At 44.7% G+C, this 20,541-nt stretch overlaps 1 protein-coding gene across 7 annotated transcripts in view; it reads right to left on the bottom strand.

Moving 5' to 3' along the window:
- JADE1 (jade family PHD finger 1) overlaps window positions 1-20,541 on the bottom strand; it is a 79,034-nt gene that overhangs the window by 29,978 nt on the left and 28,515 nt on the right. For all 7 annotated transcript variants that reach the window (XM_069978595.1, XM_069978594.1, XM_069978599.1 and 4 more), the window contains 3 exons: window positions 18,439-18,517; window positions 8,294-8,373; window positions 4,349-4,506 (listed from right to left, as the gene is read on the bottom strand). In XM_069978595.1, the coding sequence (XP_069834696.1) occupies window positions 4,349-4,506; window positions 8,294-8,373; window positions 18,439-18,490 (290 nt within the window). In that variant the 5' untranslated portion in view covers window positions 18,491-18,517. The remainder of the gene's footprint in view (window positions 1-4,348; window positions 4,507-8,293; window positions 8,374-18,438; window positions 18,518-20,541) is intronic.

Genomic DNA, 20,541 nt, shown 5'->3' with positions numbered 1-20,541 from the left:
CTACTTTTACCTTCTTGTAGCGGATGTGAAGTACTTTCTTCTGGTATCTTTATCCACACTGCTGATGCTTTTATGAGGGCGAAAATCATACTTTAGTAAAGTTGTAGCCATGTCAAAGAGGCATTGCCTAGAGCGTTCACGCCCTAGGCCAGCGCCGCCTATGTGGTGTTGGTCTGCGTCTCCCCCTGCCTCCTGTTCCGCCCTCTGTCCGGCCGCACAGTTATCTGGAAGCGCGTTGGGGGGGGGGGGGGGGCGACAGGCAGGAGAGGTGGGGAAGAGCAATGAGCATGGGTTTGGAGGGTCATGAGGCGGCTCATGTACACTTCCAGATAACACTGTACGGCTGAACAGAGGGCGGAACGGGAGGCAGGGGGAAGACGCAGACCCACACTACACAGGAGGTGCTTGCCTAGGGCACGATTGCTCTAGGCCAGTGATTTTCAACCAGTGTGCCGCGACACATGGTCGGGTGTGCCGCAGGGAAAGTTCCCCAAACTATGGTGCCCCTGCAGATCGCCCCGCTGCTGCTGTCCGACTCACCTACTGGCGCCAGTAGGTGAGGCGGACAGCAGCGGCGACCATCTCGGAGGAGGTGAGGAGGAAGGGGGGGGGGGGAGAGAAACAGGAGAAAACAATGGGGGAGAGAAACATGGGGATGGGGGAGAGAAGCATGGGGGAGAAACAGGGGGGGAGAGACAGGGAGAGAAGCATGGCGGAGAGAAACCTGGGGATGGGGGAGAGAAACATAAGCATGAGGGAGAAACAGGGGAGAGAGAAACATGGGGATGGGGGAGAGAAGTTTGGTGGAGAGAAGCAGGGGGGAGAGAAGTATGGTGGAGAGAAGCACAGGAGAGAAGCATGGGGGAGATAAGCACAGGAGAGAAGCAGGGGGGAGAGAAGCACAGGAGAGAAGCAGGGGGGAGAGAAGCACAGGAGAGAAGCAGGGGGGAGAGAAGCACAGGAGAGAAGCAGGGGGGAGAGAAGCAGGGGGGAGAAAAGCACAGGAGAGAAGCACAGGAGAGAAGCAGGGGGGAGAGAAGCACAGGAGAGAAGCAGGGGGGAGAGGCAGGGGGGAGAAGTATGGTGGAGAGAAGCACAGGAGAGAAGTAGGGGGGAGAAGTATGGTGGAGAGAAGCAGGGGGAGAGAAGTATGGGGGAGAGAAGCATGGGGGAGAAGTATGGTGGAGAGAAGCACAGTAGAGAAGTAGGGGGGAGAAGTATGGTGGAGAGAAGTAGGGGGGAGAGAAGCATGGTGAAGAGAAGCACAGGAGAGAAGCATGGGAGAGAGAAGCACAGGAGAGAAGCAGGAGGGAGAAGTATGGTGGAGAGAAGCACAGGAGAGAAGTAGGGGGGAGAAGTATGGTGGAGAGAAGCACAGGGGGGGAGAAGAAAACTGGCCCAGGTTTCACACTGAGTGAGTATAAATACATTTAGAATCTATATCATTAACTATATGTATAATATGTACTGTTTTAGTGTCATTTTGTGCCATTTTGGTTGGTGGTGTGCCCCGGGATTTTTTAAGTATAAAAAGTGTGCCGCGGCTCAAAAAAGGTTGAAAAATCACTGCTCTAGGCAACGCCTCTTTGACATGGCTGCAGCTGCACTAAAGTATGATTTTTGCCCTCAAAAAAGCATCACCAGTGTGAATAAAGATACCAGAAAAAGTACTTCACATCCGCTACAAGGTGGTATAAAGTAGTTGAGGGGGGGACCAAACGTGTGGACACTTTATAATATACACATTATTATGGCTTCCAAATGGCCTTCCTGTATTACAGGATGGAAAAACTACAGTTACACAGCGATAAGAAAGGGGAGGAAACGCATAGCTCTAAGGCTCTGTTCACACTACGGAATTGGTGCGGAATTTCAAACAGAGTCCGCTTGAAATTCTGTGCAATTTCTGTAGTCCCAACCTATCCCAACCTATCCCACTCTGCAACTTTCCATCTTGGTCTGCCACACACAGCTGGCTAGGCTCTTGGTAATTCACAAATTCTTTTGTTGGTTGTAGTGTCAATAATCCAAGGAATTTTTGTTACTAAGTACAGCGACTCTGTACTCACAATCTGCCCCCCCCCCCCCCACAAACCACTTGTACCTTCGGATAGCTGCGTTTAATCCAAGCTCTGTCCTGGGGTCCGTTCGGCAGGTGATGCAGTTATTGTCCTAAAAAACGACTTTTATACTTGCAGCCCTGTGTCAAATTGGCGTGGCCTAGAGTGTCTGTGCATTAGGCTTGCACCGCCTCTCCGTCACTTCTCCCCGCCCTCTTAACCATTGGGAATGCCCCTGGGCAGGATTTCTCCTATCTGCACAGGGGCCTTAACGATCCAGCACATGTGCAGTGTTCAGACAAGTGATGAATAGGAGAAATCCTTCTAGGGAAAGAAAGGCAGTGCAGGCCTAGGGCACAGACATTCTAGGCCACACCAATTTGGCACAGGGCTGCAAGTTTAAAAGTTTTTTTTTTTTTTGTAAATAACTTCATCATCTGCCGAAAGGGCCCCAGGACAGATCTTGTATTAAAAGCAGCTATCCCACGGTACAAGCAATTGGGGGGGGGGGGGCAGATTGTGAGTACAGAGTTGCCTTAAGGTGGGGAAGTGGCCATGTTTTTCTAAGCTTGGGTACCTCCTTTAACAACCAACCAGAGAAGGTAGTCTCTGCAAAAGATATAATAAAATCTAGTCATATACTGCCAGATGGTTTAAGTGATGGAGTCAGGATGCAAAGAATCCAAGGAGAAAATCTCAAGCATTTACAGTAGCATACCATATGTTTTGTGCATTAATTTTTTTTTCTTTAAAACGGATACATTAAACTGACAGCAAAAACAGAGTGTGGCCCTAGCCCTGTTACTCAGGGTTATTACCTGTCCAATCAGGCAGATATTGCCCTGTGTAATAAAGATAGTGATCAGCTGAGGAGCCAATCAACAGCTGATCGTAGCCTTTCAACACGATGAAAAATAATCTGATTACTGCGCATCGCTCCTTGTGACGGGAGGTGTGCGGTCGGCGGCCGATGAAAGTACATAGTAAATAATAAACATATGTACATACCTGTCCACACTCCCAGGTGTCCTCTTGCTTCTTACCAGCTAACCGGAAGTCTCAGTCTCTGAAGTGACAGGCCGCTCAGCCAATCACTGGCTGCTGTGCTGTCCCATCTTGGTCAGCGATTGGCTATACTGGACGATGTCCATGCAGCCCAGGTGTCGCACAATAGTTGAGCCGTGTAATAGGCTCTGTAAGCAAGTGCCCATACTCTACATTAGAGGTGTCAAACTAGTGTCTCTGCAAGCTGTTGCAAAAGTACAATTTCCACGATGCCTGGACAGCCAAAACTTTGGCTGTCCAGGCTTGATGGGGATTATAGTTGTGAAACACCTGGATTCCTAATAAAATATTTACCTACACCCTTCCCCCTACATGAATACATTAAAGGAAAAGTCCAGTAAAAAAAATTTCATTCAAGTATTGTATTGCCCCCCCTGAGAGTAATACAAATGACCAATATACACTTATTACGGGAAATGCTTATAAGTGCTTTTTCCCTGCACTTACTACTGCATCAAGGCTTCATTTCCTGGATAACATCCTGGTGATGTCACTGCCTGGATAACATCCTGGTGATGTCACTGCCTGGATAACATCCTGGTGATGTCACTGCCTGGATAACATCCTGGTGATGTCACTGCCTGGATAACATCCTGGTGATGTCACTTCCTGGATAACAAGCTGATGTCATGACCCGATTCCCAGAGCTGTGCGGGCTGTGGCTGCTGGAGAGGATGATGGTAGAGGGATGCTCAGTGTCCCTTCAGAGCCCTGTGTCAATCAGTGTCCCCCTGCCATCATCCTCTTCAGCAGCCACAGCCTGCACAGCTCTGGGAGTTGGGTCGTGACATCACCATGTTATCCAGGAAGTGAAGCCTTGATGCAGTAGTAAGTGCAGGGAAAAAAGCACTTTATAAGCATTTCCTGTAATAAGTGTATATTGGTGATTTGTATAACTTTTGGGGGGCAATACAATTCTTTAATAAAAATTTTCACCGGAGTTCTCCTTTAAGTCAAATAATTCTAGGCCCGATGCACTAAAGCTGAAACATGTTACCCAACAGTTAGCGCTGACATTACAGTTGTGTTATAGACAGGGCCGGATAATACTGGGCCTCACTATTACAGCAGACTACAGCCAGCATTTATAGAGGATCAATGAGCAACAGGATTTATGTCTTTCTGCTTCACCATGCAAAATAAATGTCTGCAGCATATGGCGATTTCCCGTGTTTATAATCTGCCGCTGTGCCTGGTTACAAAACAAGGGCCATTTTTCTTACCTGGCAACAGGCTCTGGGATAAATTCTGAGTTCACAGGCACTTGCACCCCCTTTTCCCAATCCTGCCGCCACGGATCAGCCAGCACATAATAGTCCTCTGGGTTCAGCTGGTAGGAGTCGTGCAGTTTCATGGCCGTGATCAGGTCTGTTCGGAACACCTGCATGACAGCATGGAGCGATTAACATTTTAATGCATTCCATTACAATGCTGGCAGGACCAAGATGATCACCAGGGTGGACATTAACTGTAAAAGGACTATCCCACTGGGCCAAATAATAGCAGCATGGGATTAAATATGACACAGCCAGTCAGCTGTATCGCTAGACACCAGAGAGAACATTGTGAAATTAAATGAGAAAGTAAAGATAATGGAGTCACGGAAATAGGACAATTAATAACATTATCTTCATAGACAAAAACAGTACAACTGAAAAAAAAAAAATTAAATAAAAAAAATCCTATATACCATTAATCAATCACAAATACAGCAAGAAGGATACGGTCCATATAGATATATCATTACATGGTTACTCACTCCCCAAGATGAAATTTTAAGAAGAACTATCAGCAGGTTAGACTAATCCAACCTGCTGACAGCTCCCTATAGCTCCACTCTGGAGCACCCTTAGGAGCACTACTGCATCATACAGCCCGCCCGTTCTAATAATAATCAATGGAGGGCGCGAACCGGATGACACGGCAATGCTCTCAAGGGTGCTCCTGAGTGGAGTTTACCCTAACAGTGCAGGAACAGATAGCTCTTAGTTTCTCTTTGAAGGAGAAGTCCGACAAAAATTCTTATTAAAGTATTGTATTGCCCCCCAAAAGTTACACAAATTACCAATATACACTTATTACGGGAAATGCTTATAAAGTGCTTTTTTCCCAGCACTTACTACTGCATCAAGACTTCACTTCCTGGATTAACATGGTGATGTCACTTCCTGGATTAACATGGTGATGTCACTTCCTGGATTAACATGGTGATGTCACTTCCTGGATTAACATGGTGATGTCACTTCCTGGATTAACATGGTGATGTCACTTCCTGGATTAACATGGTGATGTCACTTCCTGGATTAACATGGTGATGTCACTTCCTGGATTAACATGGTGATGTCACTTCCTGGATTAACATGGTGATGTCACTTCCTGGATTAACATGGGGATGTCACTTCCTGGATTACATGGTGATGTCACGACTTGACTCCCAGAGCTGTGCGGGCTGTGGCTGTTGGAGAGGATGATGGCAGAGGGACAATGAGGGACACAGGGCACTGGAGGGACACTGAGCATCCCCCTGCTATCATCTTCTCCAGCAGCCACAGCCCGCACAGCTCTGGGAGTCAAGTCGTGACATCACCATTTTATCAAGGAAGTGACATCACCACGTTATCCAGGAAGTAAAGCGTTGATGCACTAGTAAGTGCATGGAAAAAAAGCATTTCCCGTAATAAGTGTATATTGGTGATTTGTATAACTTTTGGGGGGCAATACAATACTTTAACCCCTTAAAGATCGGGCCAATTTCGATTTTTGCTCTTCTGTTTTTTTCCTCCTTGTGCTTAAAAGCCCATTGCACTTGCATTTTTCACCTAGAAACCCACATGAGCCCTTATTTTTTACACCACTAATTGTACTTTGCAATGACAGGCTGAATTTTTTCATAAAGTACACTGCGAAACCAAGAAAAAAAATAAATGTGTGGTGAAATTGAACAAAAATGCATTTTGTTATTTGGGGGTATCTGTTTTTACGCCGTTCGCCCTGGGGTAAAACTGGCTTGTTACATATGTTCCTCAAGTTGTTACGATTACAACGATATGTAACATGTATAACTTTCATTGTATCTGATGGCTTGTTAAAAATTCTAATCATTGTTCAAATTGCTCTATTCCCAGGCTTATAGCGCTTTTATCCTTTGGTCTATGGGGCTGTGTGAGGTGTCATTTTTTTGTACCATGATGTGTACTTTCTATCGGTACCTTGATTGCGCATATGCGACTTTTTGATTGCTTTTTATTACAATTTTTCTGGATTTCATGTGGCCAAAAATGCGCAATTTTCCACTTTGGGATTTTTTTACGCTTACGCAGTTTACCGTGCGAGATCGGGAATGTGATAAATTAATAGTTAGGGCGATTACGCACACGGCGATATCAAACATGTTCATTTATTTTTATTTATAACATAGGAAAAGGGGGGTAATTCAAACTTTTATTACGGGAGGGGGCTATTTATCAATAATGACACTTTTTTTTTTCACACATATACTAGAAGCCCCCCTGGGGTTAGGGTTATTCCCCCTGGGGGACTTCTAGTATATGCACACTAATCTCTCATTGAGATCTATGCTGTAGATGTAGAGTGATAGGCACTGAATTGCTTCCGGCTGCTGCAGCCAGAAGCAATCCAGTGCCAAGCCGGGATCAGCACCATTACGGCGCTGACCCCGGCCAGTAAAGGATGTGTGGATCGCTCCTTCGGGACAACGTCCCGGAGAAGCGATCCACCGAACTAGACACCAGGGAATCGGCTGCATAAAGGATTCAGATGCAGCTGTCAACTTTGACAGCTGCATCTGAATCCTTAATTAGCGGGCACGGCGATCGGATCGTGCCCGCTAATTGCCACGGTCCCAGGCTACATGCCGCACCCAGGACCACGGTGGTTCAGAGCGGGGTCGCCACGCGGCCCCGCTCTGAACTCCCTGAGGCGGCCGCAGGGAATAAATATACGCCCGCGGTCGTTAAAGGGTAATAAAAATGTTCACCGGACTTCTCCTTTAAGGGGGTGTCTGATAAACAACATGGAGGTCAGGTTTTCCTCATATCCAGAGATCAATCATAGAATCTTAATACATTCTATAATTCCTAAATGTCTTTTATATCATCTCATACTGACCCATTTTGCTGGAATAATACAGAATATATCAAATATTTTTAAAAAACTGTAGGGCAGAACTAAGTAAAGGTGTATGGGAACCGCAGGTGGTGGGTATTTTTAGTATAGTACCACATTGTGCAAGTAATGCCTTTACACGGAGAGATCTGACAGATTTTTGAAGCCAAAGCCAGGAATGGATTTTAAAAAGTGGAGAAATCTCAGTCGTTCCTTTATGACCTGTTCAGTGTTTATAGTCTGTTCCTGGCTTTGGCTTTAATAATCTGTCAGACAAATCTCTGTGTAAATGCACCCTTGGGCCACATTCATACACCTGTATCGGACTACCCCCCTACGCGCAGCATCTGTGATAAGATACTGGGAGCGGAGGAACTGTACAGATATGCTCGCAGCTGATTCCTTACAGCAAGGCGCGTATGCTTGCAGTTTCCCCGCTCCCAGCATCTTATCACAGACGCTGCCCAGGCATTCCACGTCCGTGTTCCGGAAGGTGTGAATGCGGCCTAAGGGTGCATTTACACAGATTTATCTGACAAATTTTTTAATTGTGGCCTAAGACTGAGTTCCCAAATTGCGGTACCCCCATGTGGTTACCAATAGGTGCGCAACATAGCGGATAACCCCAGCTACATCGTGTTGCTGTAAGTCAAGAACTGGGAGCAGAGTTTCAGCCCCAATAAAGTGATACTGTGATACTCCACAAGCTTAGATGTTGCACATTATACAGCACAGTATATACCCGTATAACACTTGTCTGTGTCTTCTTTCTGCTCTAAAATTGCTTCCTTTCATCAGTGGATAGTGTCAACTAGGCGGAGCTTCACGGCAGCTGGGCCCTCCCCAAGCAGGGAGATGGGACCCAACTGCTGCTAAGCCCCGCCTAGGTGACACTGTCCACCCATTAAATGAAGTGAGAGTAAAGGGGCAGTTACAGTATCACTTTAAGGATTACATATGTGGGAATGTGTTTGTATATCTCAATACAAATAACATAAGTAACAGCAGCTGTAATACACTGGCTAAATCCACCCATAAGATACCTCAGAGGGTTTCCGATCTTCATGTCTTGAGAGTCTGCCATGCCGTGACCTTGTCTGCTGAGACCAAGATGTAGACAGGCCTATAAGACAACAAGCAAATTATAAAGTAATACAAATCACACACCAACATGTCAATTCATACAGCGACACATAAAATAATAGTTCTGATAATGTAGCTGCAGTGTTTGTTTCTTCCATTATCGTCAAGCAGTGCAGAATATATCACTACCTCACATCTTATTGCTATTAGAACTAAATACAGTAGGTTGCATTTCACGTAAAAACATAACCTTTACATTCACTGAATGTCACATTCCAAGTAAAAGCAGAAACACAGTATTAAAATACTACTCTAAGGACTCATTCACACCTTCAGTAATTTTTCAAGACCGTATAAAATTTGTCTATAGTGCATCCGCAAACCAATTTAATTGCGGATCTGCACAAAAAATAAATAAATAAAAAATCAATTCTGCAATTAAGTGTGAATAAGGCCTTAGGGTATAATCGCATGCTGCAGATTAGGCTGCAGAAATACCTGCAAAATCAACATGCTTGCCCATTAACAACTTCTGGCCAAGCCAGTCCATATAGTATCTAGCAAGCTATATATAATAATGACCGCTATGTGTATGCTACATTTCCCATGGGGTGCCGCAACACTGAGAACTCATGGTCAGATGAGGATCCGCCAGGGACTAACAACTGGTGAGGCTTCACTTATAAACCGGCCTTATAGCCCATAAAGCATGCCTTCGGGGTATGCATCTCTGCCTTCTGTTCTGGTCCCTAAACTGACAGGTTGCGGCCGTTCAGCCAATCACTAGTCAGTTTAGACACCGAAACAGAAGGCAGAGCTGCAGAGACCGGGGAAGGCCTCAGATGACACCAGGAAACGAGTTTATACTTTATTATTTTATACTATAATCAACAGCTGTCGGCCATGCATCGCTATTACACCAAGCTATTGCACGTAATGATGCACGCCTGACAATTTTAGGTCTGGACCTAAAGAAACGATCAGCCAATGATCATTTCATTGGCTGATCGCTCCATAATAAAAGAGCAATAATTGGCCGAATCGGCCTCATTCGGCCTATTACTCCATGTCATAGGGCCCTTAGAGGGGTATTCTCACAGCATCTAAAATTGTAGTCCAGGGTCAATCTAAACATTTTTTCAACATTTTCCTTCTCCTGATCCGTCGCTCTTTTCCTACAATTTTTGACAGCTCGTAGTCTAGATTAAAGATCACTACTATATATACACTGTATAATATATGAATACGTATACTATAGCCGAGAGGTGGTCGGTAACCTGAACGACAAGCCGTCAACAACAGGAGAGAAAGATCAGCTATATCAAAAGAATAAATGCGTTTGTAAAAGTATTTAGGTTCTCAACAAGCCCAACGTGTTTGACTTTGTTAGCCGGGATGGGAATACCCCTTTAAGCAAACAAAGCGCTGACAGCTGTCACATCGGAGAGAGGACAATAACAGCTCTGACAGATCTATTTTAAAACCTGCTGGATCCCACTGACCTAGAAGCGTCAGGCTGTAAGCGTGCACGCCTTCCAGTTCTTAATTTATAAGGAGAGTGGCGAAGTCTGGAGCCCGTAATCCGACAAAACGGTTTGAGTGTGAGCAGAGTGTACGGCTCTGGGATCTGATGACATTTGTTAGGATCTATCTCAATAGAGATCCGTCAGAGCTGTCACAGGTGCCCAAAACTCTGCAAACATGAGAGACTGGTGCCTTAGGGTTCAATGTAATGCACTGTCATTCCACAGCTACTGTGAACCACCGGCAACTGGTTACACATCCAGATGATGGCTTGTGGGAAGCCGCGTCTCCTGTCAGCACGGCCGGCTTTCTAGACATCTGTGGGCACTTTTCTAGACATTCTTTAAGACATTCTTTGTGCGGCTGCTTATCCCAGTAAACATGTCCCACAGAATACGGGATTATAGTGGCTGCAAGGCCGGCATCTCCAGCAGAACGGAAATATGAGCTTCGCTCCATTCCTAACACCGGTAAAGGCGACCAGCGCAGTGCTCTGCAAAGATGGAGTCATGCTGGGTACACATAAGTCAAGCTGCTTAGGCTGGGTTCACACTGCGTTTTTGCAATCAGTTTTTTTTCTCTTCAAAAAAACGGATGAAAAACTGATGAAAAAAAAAACGGATGCATTTGTGTGCATTCCGTTGACTTCCATTGTAAAAAAAACAAACAAAAAAAAAAAAAAACCAGATCAAAACATGTCAGCTACGTTTTTGTGTCGGTCTAAAAAAACGGATCCGTTTTGATCTGTTTTTTTTTTTGTTTTTTTTACAATGGAAGAAAAACGGATCAAAACGGATGCACACAAATGCATCCGTTTTTTTCATCCGTTTTTTTTTGTTTTTTTTTTTGTAAAAAACTGATTGCAAAAACGCAGTGTGAACCCAGCCTTAAAGGGATACTCCAGTAAAAATATTTCTTTCAAATCAACTGGTTTCAGAACGTTATATAGATGTGTAAATTACTTCTATTTAAAAATCTTAAGTCTTCCCACTACTAATCAGCTGCTGTATGTTCTGCAGGAAGTGGTGTATTCTTTTCAGTCTGACACAGAACTCTCTACTGCCACTTCTGTCCATGTCAGGAACTTTCCAGAGCAGGAGCAAATCCCCACAGAAAACCTCTTCTGCTTTGGACAGGTCCTGTCTTGGACAGAGGTGGCAGCAGAGAGCAATGTGTCAGACTAGAGAAAATCCACCACTTCCTGCAGGACATACAGCAGCTGACAAGTACTGGAAGACTAAAGATTTTTAAATAGTAGTAAATTACAAATCTATATAATTTTCTGAAACCAGTTGATTTGAAAGAAAAAACAATTCGCTGGACAACCCCTTTAAAACATATGAGGAAAGACACATTAGATTTATAGTAAGAACAGCACCAGGGCCTGTGACATCTAATGTCCTCCCTACACACTTACATATAACCGCTGTGGGTGACATTTACAAAGAAAGAGGTTACGTAAATCCACAGTGGCCATATTGGCTTCTGCCCTTTAATTATAATTGAAAATTATGTAAGCAGTCTGCAGCTATTTTTTTCCCCCATCCAAGTCCTATGGCAGTAACCAAAACAGAACTATTAAAATAGAATTGAAAGTATTGGATATAAATTGACATATGTCTGAAGTGACTGTAAGGCTCCTCAAAAGAACAAGAAACAAAGAAATGAATAGAAATAGAAGAAAGCCACCCGTCTGTCAGACTTAGGCTTCATTAACACTTTCAGCGATTTTTCTGGTCCACAAAATCAATTTTTTTTCTCTGTGATCCCTGGAAAATCACCCGTATTTGCATCCATTTCCGTATCCATAAAATGGGGGAGGGGATCCGTGTCATGCTGTGGATTTGCATTCATGGGCACCTTCTCTAATATCACATAGATGAGAATCGCTGCAAAACTTTACTGCAGCAAATCCAAAAATATCAAATCCATCACCAAAATGTGGGAATTTACTACTAACAATCTCCCTGCAGATTATGCAAAAAAAAAAAATCATTTGAGTGAAAAATGTCAGCAGCACATGAATGAGATCTGCCGTATCCACATGATGACTTTTTTTTTTTTTTTTTTTTAAAGGAGAAGTCGGGGCTGGGGGGTGAGAATAATAAACATGTAAACTCGCCCCTCCTTGAACCTCGCAGTGCTGCTCCTGGGTACCGTTCACCACAGCCGGCGTTCTACAACTCTGCTTGCTGCAACGTCACAACCCTGGCTGAGTGACTGCCCGCTCAGCCAATCAGTGACTGGGGTGAGAGGCAGGACACCTTCCCAGTCACTGACTGGCTGAGTGGCCAGTCACTCAGCCCGCCGGTGCTGCTGAAAGAGCCAGGTATGTGACATACCCGGTCTCCAGCTGCAGACATCATCCGGCATCGGGACGCTGGAACGGCACAACAGCGGTAGAGTAGGGGTGCGCTTACATGTTTATTATTCCCCCCCCCCCCGTCTGCCTGCCGTTTTTAGTCTCCGTGGGACTTTTCCTTTAAGCATTTCTGCAAAAAAATAATAAAATAAATCAGTGACATTGCCAATCTAAACGTACCCTAATGGTTTCTCCTTAACTAGACACACACCCACACATATTATTGGGAAACAAAGCTCTGAGATAACTGAAGACATTACATGTGAAACCCTCCGAGCGCGCTATGAAAGATCTCTGCCATCCGCACAGCATCAAACACAGGGAATACCACTAACTGAGCTCATGACATGCCGCACGCTTTAAAGGCCCCTTGTGGAAAATGATCTGAGTCATATGGTTTCAATGACACTACGTGACAGCCTGTTACACAGATCAGACAGCGTTTCCAGCGTAGGGAAATACAGCTGTAAACAAGTCTGTTTAGTGAGAACTTAGTGAATATACTATATTCAAGTATACTATATATACAAGTATGTACTAAGCACATAGCTATAACTGGCCTGCCCCTACAATGAACAAACCACCTCTATTATATTACACATATGGACCAATCAACATACATAGCAATAAGTAGGATACTACTGCAATACGAGATAGCCATAATAAATAGTGTCACCAGCCAGCTCCTGAGCATCTTAAAGCGAATATACGATGAAGGCTCATTTTTAGATGACCCGGTCAGCGCTGGCGGGGAAATCCCAGTGACGTGGTCCATTTTTTAAAATTTTAGTGGGAACCGGGCGGCAATTTGAAAAATGGACTGCGCCCTCAGGATCTCCACACCGGTGGTGACCTGGATATAAATAAAGCAATACTGTACTGTATACTGTTTACTGGGCCTATTACACAGCCAGATAATCATTTAGCAAGGGCTGCACGGACATCGTTACTGATGTCCTTGCAGCCCTTGCCTAAACAGTATACATTACCTATCCATGGTACAGGGCTCCTCCTGCGCTTCTTTCCGGGTCCCGTGCGCTGCGGCTTCAGAGCGGCCTCTCAGAGCTGACAAGCTGCTCAGTCAAACACTGGCAGCAGCGGTTCCAGTCAGTGACTGGCTGTGCAGCCTGTCAGCTCTGAGAGGCCGCTCTAAAGTTTCAGCGCACGGGACCCGGAAAGAAGCGCAGGAGGAGCCCTGTACCATGGATAGGTAATGTATACTTTGCAGAATAGTCAGTTGCCAGCCGCGTATCGCTATTACACGTAGTGATGCATGGGGTGGTGCCCAATGTCCCATAGATAAGGGCCCTATTACACGGAATGATAATTAGCCGAATCAAACCTATCCGGCCGATTAACATTCCGTGTAATAAACACAACGATCAGCCGATGAAAACAATCATCAGCTGATCGATGATATAGGTTTAGACCTATAATTGTCGGGTACCGACCGCGCATAGCTACGTGTAATAGCGGTGCGTGGCAGGCGGCTAATGATTTGCAAAGTAAATACATTACCTATCCATGGTCCTGGGCTCCTCTTGCGGTCCGCTTATCCCCGGGTCCCGCGTGCTGCAGCTTCAGAGCGGCCTGTGTTAGCTGATAGGCCGTTCAGCAAATCACAGGCCGGGATCGCCGTGGCCTGTTAGCTAAGTCAGGCCGCTCTGAAGCTGCGGCGTGCGGGAACCGGGGAGTAGCGGACTGCAAGAGGAGCCCAGGACCAGGGATAGGTAATGTATGCAGTTTAAGCAAGGGCTGCAAGGACATTGGTAACGATGTACATGCAGCCCTTGTAAAACGATTATCGGGCTGTGTAATAGGCCCAGAGCACAAGCACCCCATCAGCCGGTCTAATAGGACCTCAAGAGTGGTGGTCTGCTGTCACCGCTCCTATTACACGGAGATTACACAGACACGTGGATCGTGATTTCAGTTCATGCATTAAAACGATCAGCAGACATTGTCCATGTCGGCTGATCATTGCAGGGTACAGAGGTCAGACCCCCCACCCAGTAATCTCTTACTTTTCCCCTGTCCAAAAGTAAATTTTTCCTGGAATACCTCTAAGTAGTATTAACCTACCCACAGAAAAGGTGACAGATGCTGAACAGGTGGCAGGTCTGACTACAGGAGTCCTAAGTCATGGAGGTCCTAAGTCTCCAGTTCGAATTAAGTGCTGTATGCATACTGCCGCTCTAATTCAAAGTCTAGGGAACCACCAAATATTGCCGAGTACAGCGTGTACAGGGGAAGATCCTGCTGAACATGAGAATGGAAATGCTAACAACCAGTTATAGACTACAGCTATACATCTCTAGGTGGAATAAATTATGGACGACAGGAAAGCCAGCAGGTCTCAAACGGAATACAAATAAAATCTATTTTAGAGTAAAAATACTTCTCAAACTTTGACACCATTAGCTACTGTCCACTTCTGAGCCGTCACAACACATTGCTGGAAGCTGCCGGATGGACACCTGTGCTTATCCACATGCTACTGTCAGGATGTCAGCCAAACCATGACAGGTGAGCAAACAAAGAACACGGCCCATACTGCCAAAATAAGCAATTTTCTGTTCTTCTTCACATGAAGCAACACTAATCCTCCACAAACTGCAGCAGGAGCCTAGAAAAGCATCGCTTTATCCAGTGCTACGACGCTCCATCAGATGCAATTACATAGCAAGAGGCGAGGACATAGTAAACTGCTCACTCCACACAACTGACTGTAAATAATTGTACTATAGGAAAATAAAATAATAGATATTTTTATAAATCTATATCATAAAAATCAAAGTCTGTCTGTCTGTCTGTCTGTCCTTCTGTCTGTCTGTCCGTCTGTCCTCTATAGACTTCCAAACGCCTGAACCGTTTGACCCCAAATTTGGCACACAGATACATTGGGTGCCCGGGAAGGTTATTGCGAAGGTCCCGTCCCCGCCAGATGTACAGGAGGGGAGGGGGAGGGGAAAGAGAGGCGCCCCATAGAGATGAATGGGAAAATCTCCACACTGCAAACACAGGTGATATAATTAGCTGCAGCAGACACGGCAGTTGGAGCCTTAGCAACCAATAGGATTACTGCTTTCATTTTCACAGGGAGCAATGGTTGCTAGGGAAGCTGCCTCACAACATCCACAGTAATAACTGGTAGACCCCCTACTCCATCTATACAGTACATGTATATACAGGACCCCCTACTCCATCTATACAGTACATGTATACAGGGCCCCCTACTCCATCTATACAGTACATGTATATACAGGACCCCCTACTCCATCTATACAGTACATGTATATACAGGACCCCCTACTCCATCTATACAGTACATGTATATACAGGACCCCCTACTCCATCTATACAGTACATATATATACAGGGCCCCCTACTCCATCTATACAGTACATGTATATACAGGACCCCCTACTCCATCTATACAGTACATGTATATACAGGACCCCCTACTCCATCTATACAGTACATGTATATACAGGGCCCCCTACTCCATCTATACAGTACATGTATATACAGGGCCCCTACTCCATCTATACAGTACATGTACATACAGGACCCCCTACTCCATCTATACAGTACATGTATACAGGACCCCCTACTCCAACTATACAGTACATGTATACAGGACCCCCTACTCCAACTATACAGTACATGTATATACAGGAGCCCCTACTCCATCCATACAGTACATGTATATACAGGGCACTACAGGTATACCAAACTGTGACTGGGTAACACTGCTACACCAGACCTGACCAATACCGCCATACTGTGACTGGATAACACTGCCACACCAGACCTGACCAATACCGCCATACTGTGACTGGATAACACTGTCATACCAGACCTGACCAATACCGCCATACTGTGACTGGATAACACTGTCATATAAGACCTGACCAATACCGCCATACTGTGAATGGATAACACTGCCACACCAGACCTGACCAATACCGCTATACTGTGCTGGATAACACTGTCATACCAGACCTGACCAATACCGCCATACTGTGACTGGATAACACTGCCATACCAGACCTGACCAATACCGGCAAACTGTGACTGGGTAACACCGCCACACCAGTCCTGACCAATACCACCATACTGTGACTGGATAACACCATCATATCAGACCTGACCAATACTGCCATACTGTGACTGGATAACACCGCTATACCAGACCTGACCAATACCACCATACCGTGACTGGATAACACTGCCACACCAGACCTGACCAATACCGCCATACTGTGACTGGATAACACCCCCATACCAGACATGACCAATACCGACACACTGTGACTGAATAACACTGCCATACGGGTAAATATAACCCTGCAGGTATACAGGACACTACAGGTATACAGGACCCCAAAACTATATACTACAAGTGCACGGGACCTCCACAAAACTATATACCACAGGTATACAGGACCCCAAACTTTACACTACAGGTATACAGGACCCCAAAACTATATACTACAGGTATACAGGACCTCCAACTATATACCAGGACCTCCAACTATATACCACCAACTATATACTTCAGGTATACAGGACCTCCACCAACTATATACTACAGATATACAGGACCCCAAACTATACACTACAGGTATACAGGACCCCAAAACTATACACTACAGGTATACAGGAAATCCACCAACTATATACTACAGGTATATAGGACCCCAAACTATACACTACAGGTATACAGGACCTCAAAACCATACACTACAGATATACAGGACCTACACCAACTCTATAATACAGGTATACAGCACCTTTACCAACTCTATACTACAAGTATACAGGATCCCAAATATACTACAGGTATACAGGAACTCCACCAGCTATATACTACAGTTATATAGGACCCCAAACTATACACTACAGGTATACAGGACCTCCACCAACTCTATACTATAGTTATACAGGACCCCCGAACTATATACTACAGGTATACAAGACCTCCACCAATTATACACTACAGGTATCCAGGACCCTTAAACTATAAACTACAGGTATACAAGACCTCCACCAACTATACATTACAGGTATACAGCACCAACTATATACTACAGGTATACAGGACCCCCAAACTATACAGTACAGGTATACGGGACCTTCAACAACTGTACACTGCAGGTATACAGGACCTCCCTCAACTATACACTATAGGTCTACAGCCCCCCCAACTATGCACTACAGATATGCGAGACCCCTAAAAACTATACATTGTGGGTATACAGAACCCCTCCAACTATGCACTACAGGTATACACTAATTCCACTGATTAACTCAGATGAAACAATGCCTTTAGCTTGGCCTCCTGGGCACCTTAGAACAAATCTAATTAACACACTGACACTTTATACCCGGGCAGCGCCGGGTACATTTTCTAGTTATATAATAAAAAAAAAGATAATATGCACACCAAAACTGGTGTACATAGCTTGCACCACATTTATTGATTTTTTTTGGGTCCGACAGTTCTCCTTTAAAGGAGAAGTCCGGTGAAAAATTTTATTAAAGTATTGTATTGCCCCTCAAAAGTTATACAAATATACACCAATATACACTTATCACGTGAAATGCTTATTAAGTGCTTTTTTCCCTGCACTTACTACTGCATCAAGGCTTCACTTCCTGGATAACATGGTGATGTCACTTCCAGGATAACATGGTGATGTCACTTCCTGGATAACATGGTGATGTCATGACCCGACTCCCAGAGCTGTGCAGCTGTGGCTGCTGGAGAGGATGATGGCAGGGGGACACTGAGGGACACAGGGCACTGGAGGGGCACTGAGCATCCCTCTGCCATCATCCTCTCCAGCAGCCACAGCCCGCACAGCTCTGGGAATCGGGTCGTGACATCACCATGTTATCCAGGAAGTGACATCACCATGTTATCCAGGAAGTGACATCACCATGTTATCCAGGAAGTGACATCACCATGTTATCCAGGAAGTGAAGCCTTGATGCAGTAGTAAGTGCAGAAAAAAAAACCTTTATGTGCATTTCCCATAATAAGTGTATATTGGTAATTTAAATTAACTTTTGGGGGGCAATACAATAAATTTAATAAATATTTTCGCCGGACTTCTTCTTTAAGGATATTTTTTCTACCATATCCATAAAACATTCTGCTGATCAAAAACTGTAATCTCCTTCTGGTTAAATATTTTTCTCCAGACAACTTACTGGCATTGTCATCGGAATCGTCACTGCTGCTCGGCAGTCGTGTACGTTTCATGGTTTGTACAGGGATACAACAGGAAACCTGTAAGTTAAAAAGACAAACATTTCAATAGTCATATACACCTAAACTGAGACATGCACGTTAGATCTTAAAGAGAATGTGCAATCAGAAAACGACCTTTTGTTTTAATCAAGTTTTTGTATTAAAAAAATATTTTTGAATTTTTGGTGATGTTTTTTATATATTTTTCCATTTTAACTAATAAATAATCCTGAAATCTTGCAGTATTCTTTTGGCCACTAGGATTAAAACTAAGTTGCAACTTCCTGTTTGGTCTGTAATGATAAAGAGAAGGCTCCTGGAAAGTGATCGGTACAGAATTACAGTAAAAGGTGACAACAGTAGATAGACAATAGAGGAAGCTCACAACTAAGCCAACTCCTCCCCTGTAGAATGCAAATCCTCTGCACAGGTCACCAAGCATGCTTACAAACGTGTCCCGTACAAAGAATATGGTCTGGAGATGTTTATTATGTCTATGTCCATGTGGCTTGCTGTAAATACTTGTTAAGGGTGCGTTCACACCTACAGGATCTGCAGCAGATCTGCAGCAGATTTGATGCTGTGTTCAGTTATTTAAATGAAATCTGCTGCAGAAAATCAGCTGCAGATCCTGTAGGTGTGAACGCACCATAAACAAGTATTTAAAAAAAAAAAAAAAAACAGGATCGGCAGCAGCAGAACGCTGCTATCTGCTATGGGCTGCCCGGACGATCTAGAGATCACCTGGGCAGCCCCCCCGCAGCTTCCCCCCCCCCAGACTCACCCGACAACGCTCGTGTAATAGGGGCTTAATAATTGCATATATAAGTCTAGGGGGTCTGGTGTGAAAGAAAAAGTTCACGATATATATATTTTTTAAACCTTCCCCAATAAAAGCTGAAATCATCAGCATTTCATCATACAATTAAAAATATGTAAATAAATAAAACATATTTGGTATCATACTGTGCAGAATTGATCTAATAAAATATAACTATATTGTTCCCGCACGGTGAACAGCGTAAATGAGAAGAGGGGGAAAAAAAGAAAAAGAGAATACAAGGATTGCTGATTTTAATAAAATTATATATCAGGAAAAAAAATTATATAAAAAAGGATTTAAAACTTTCTTTTACACCAACATGATAATAAAAACTTGAGTTTATGGCGGGGAAAAAAAATGAGGCCCCAAACTGCCTTGTAGGTGGAAAAATAAAAGCGTTATGACTATTACATGGGGCGTCGAAGAGGAGCAAACGTGCGCTGTCAGCGTTCGCGTCGGCAGCGAGAGGGGAACGAGAAGCAAGCGAACAGGTGAGAGATGCGGGGGGGGGAGTTGTAACTGGGAGCTGCCCGGGTGATCGCTTGATTGTCCAGGCAGCCTATAGCAGGTAGCAGATGTTGAAAGACAAACAACAGAAACAATTAGCCGACAATCTTGTGTAATTGGGCCTTTAACCCCTTAACGACATCGGGCGTAAACTTACGCCCTGGCGCCATGGTACTTAGCGCATCAGGGCGTAAATTTACGCCCGATGTTTCCCCGATCGCTGCGTGTTCACACACAGCGGTCGGGGAAGATGGCCTGCTATAAATCATAGCAGGCCATCATAGCTTCTCGGCACGGGGGGTGGTTAACACCCCCCGTGCTTACGATCGCTGCTATAGGCTGATCAATTCAGATCAGCCAATAGCGGCGATCGGAACCTTTCCGGGTCATCGGTGACCCGATGACCCGGAAAAAAATGGCGGTCGGTGCTGTCCGAGGACGGCACCGACCGCCATTACTGTAAAAAACGGAAATTACTTACGGTAATGATGTTTCCCGGAGTACATGACAGCACCAACCAGAGAGAGGGACCCCGCCTCCCCAGGGACAGGAACCTGAAGAGATAAAAGAGCAGGCCCTCCTCTTCCTCCTCAGTGAATTTCCGAGACCAAAGAGAGCCTGAATTATTAGTTACAACAACCTCTTATAACCGTACCCCTATCACCAATTCCGACATTAACACCCTGTGAACACCCTAGTGCCAACAGAAGCCGAACAGAAAAGAAAAGAAAAG

The sequence above is a fragment of the Dendropsophus ebraccatus genome, chromosome 7 (assembly GCF_027789765.1).
Source record: "Dendropsophus ebraccatus isolate aDenEbr1 chromosome 7, aDenEbr1.pat, whole genome shotgun sequence".
In the NCBI taxonomy this organism is placed as follows: domain Eukaryota; kingdom Metazoa; phylum Chordata; class Amphibia; order Anura; family Hylidae; genus Dendropsophus; species Dendropsophus ebraccatus.
Note: the sequence above shows the minus strand (reverse complement) of the source record. Positions and strands in the feature narration are given on the sequence as shown.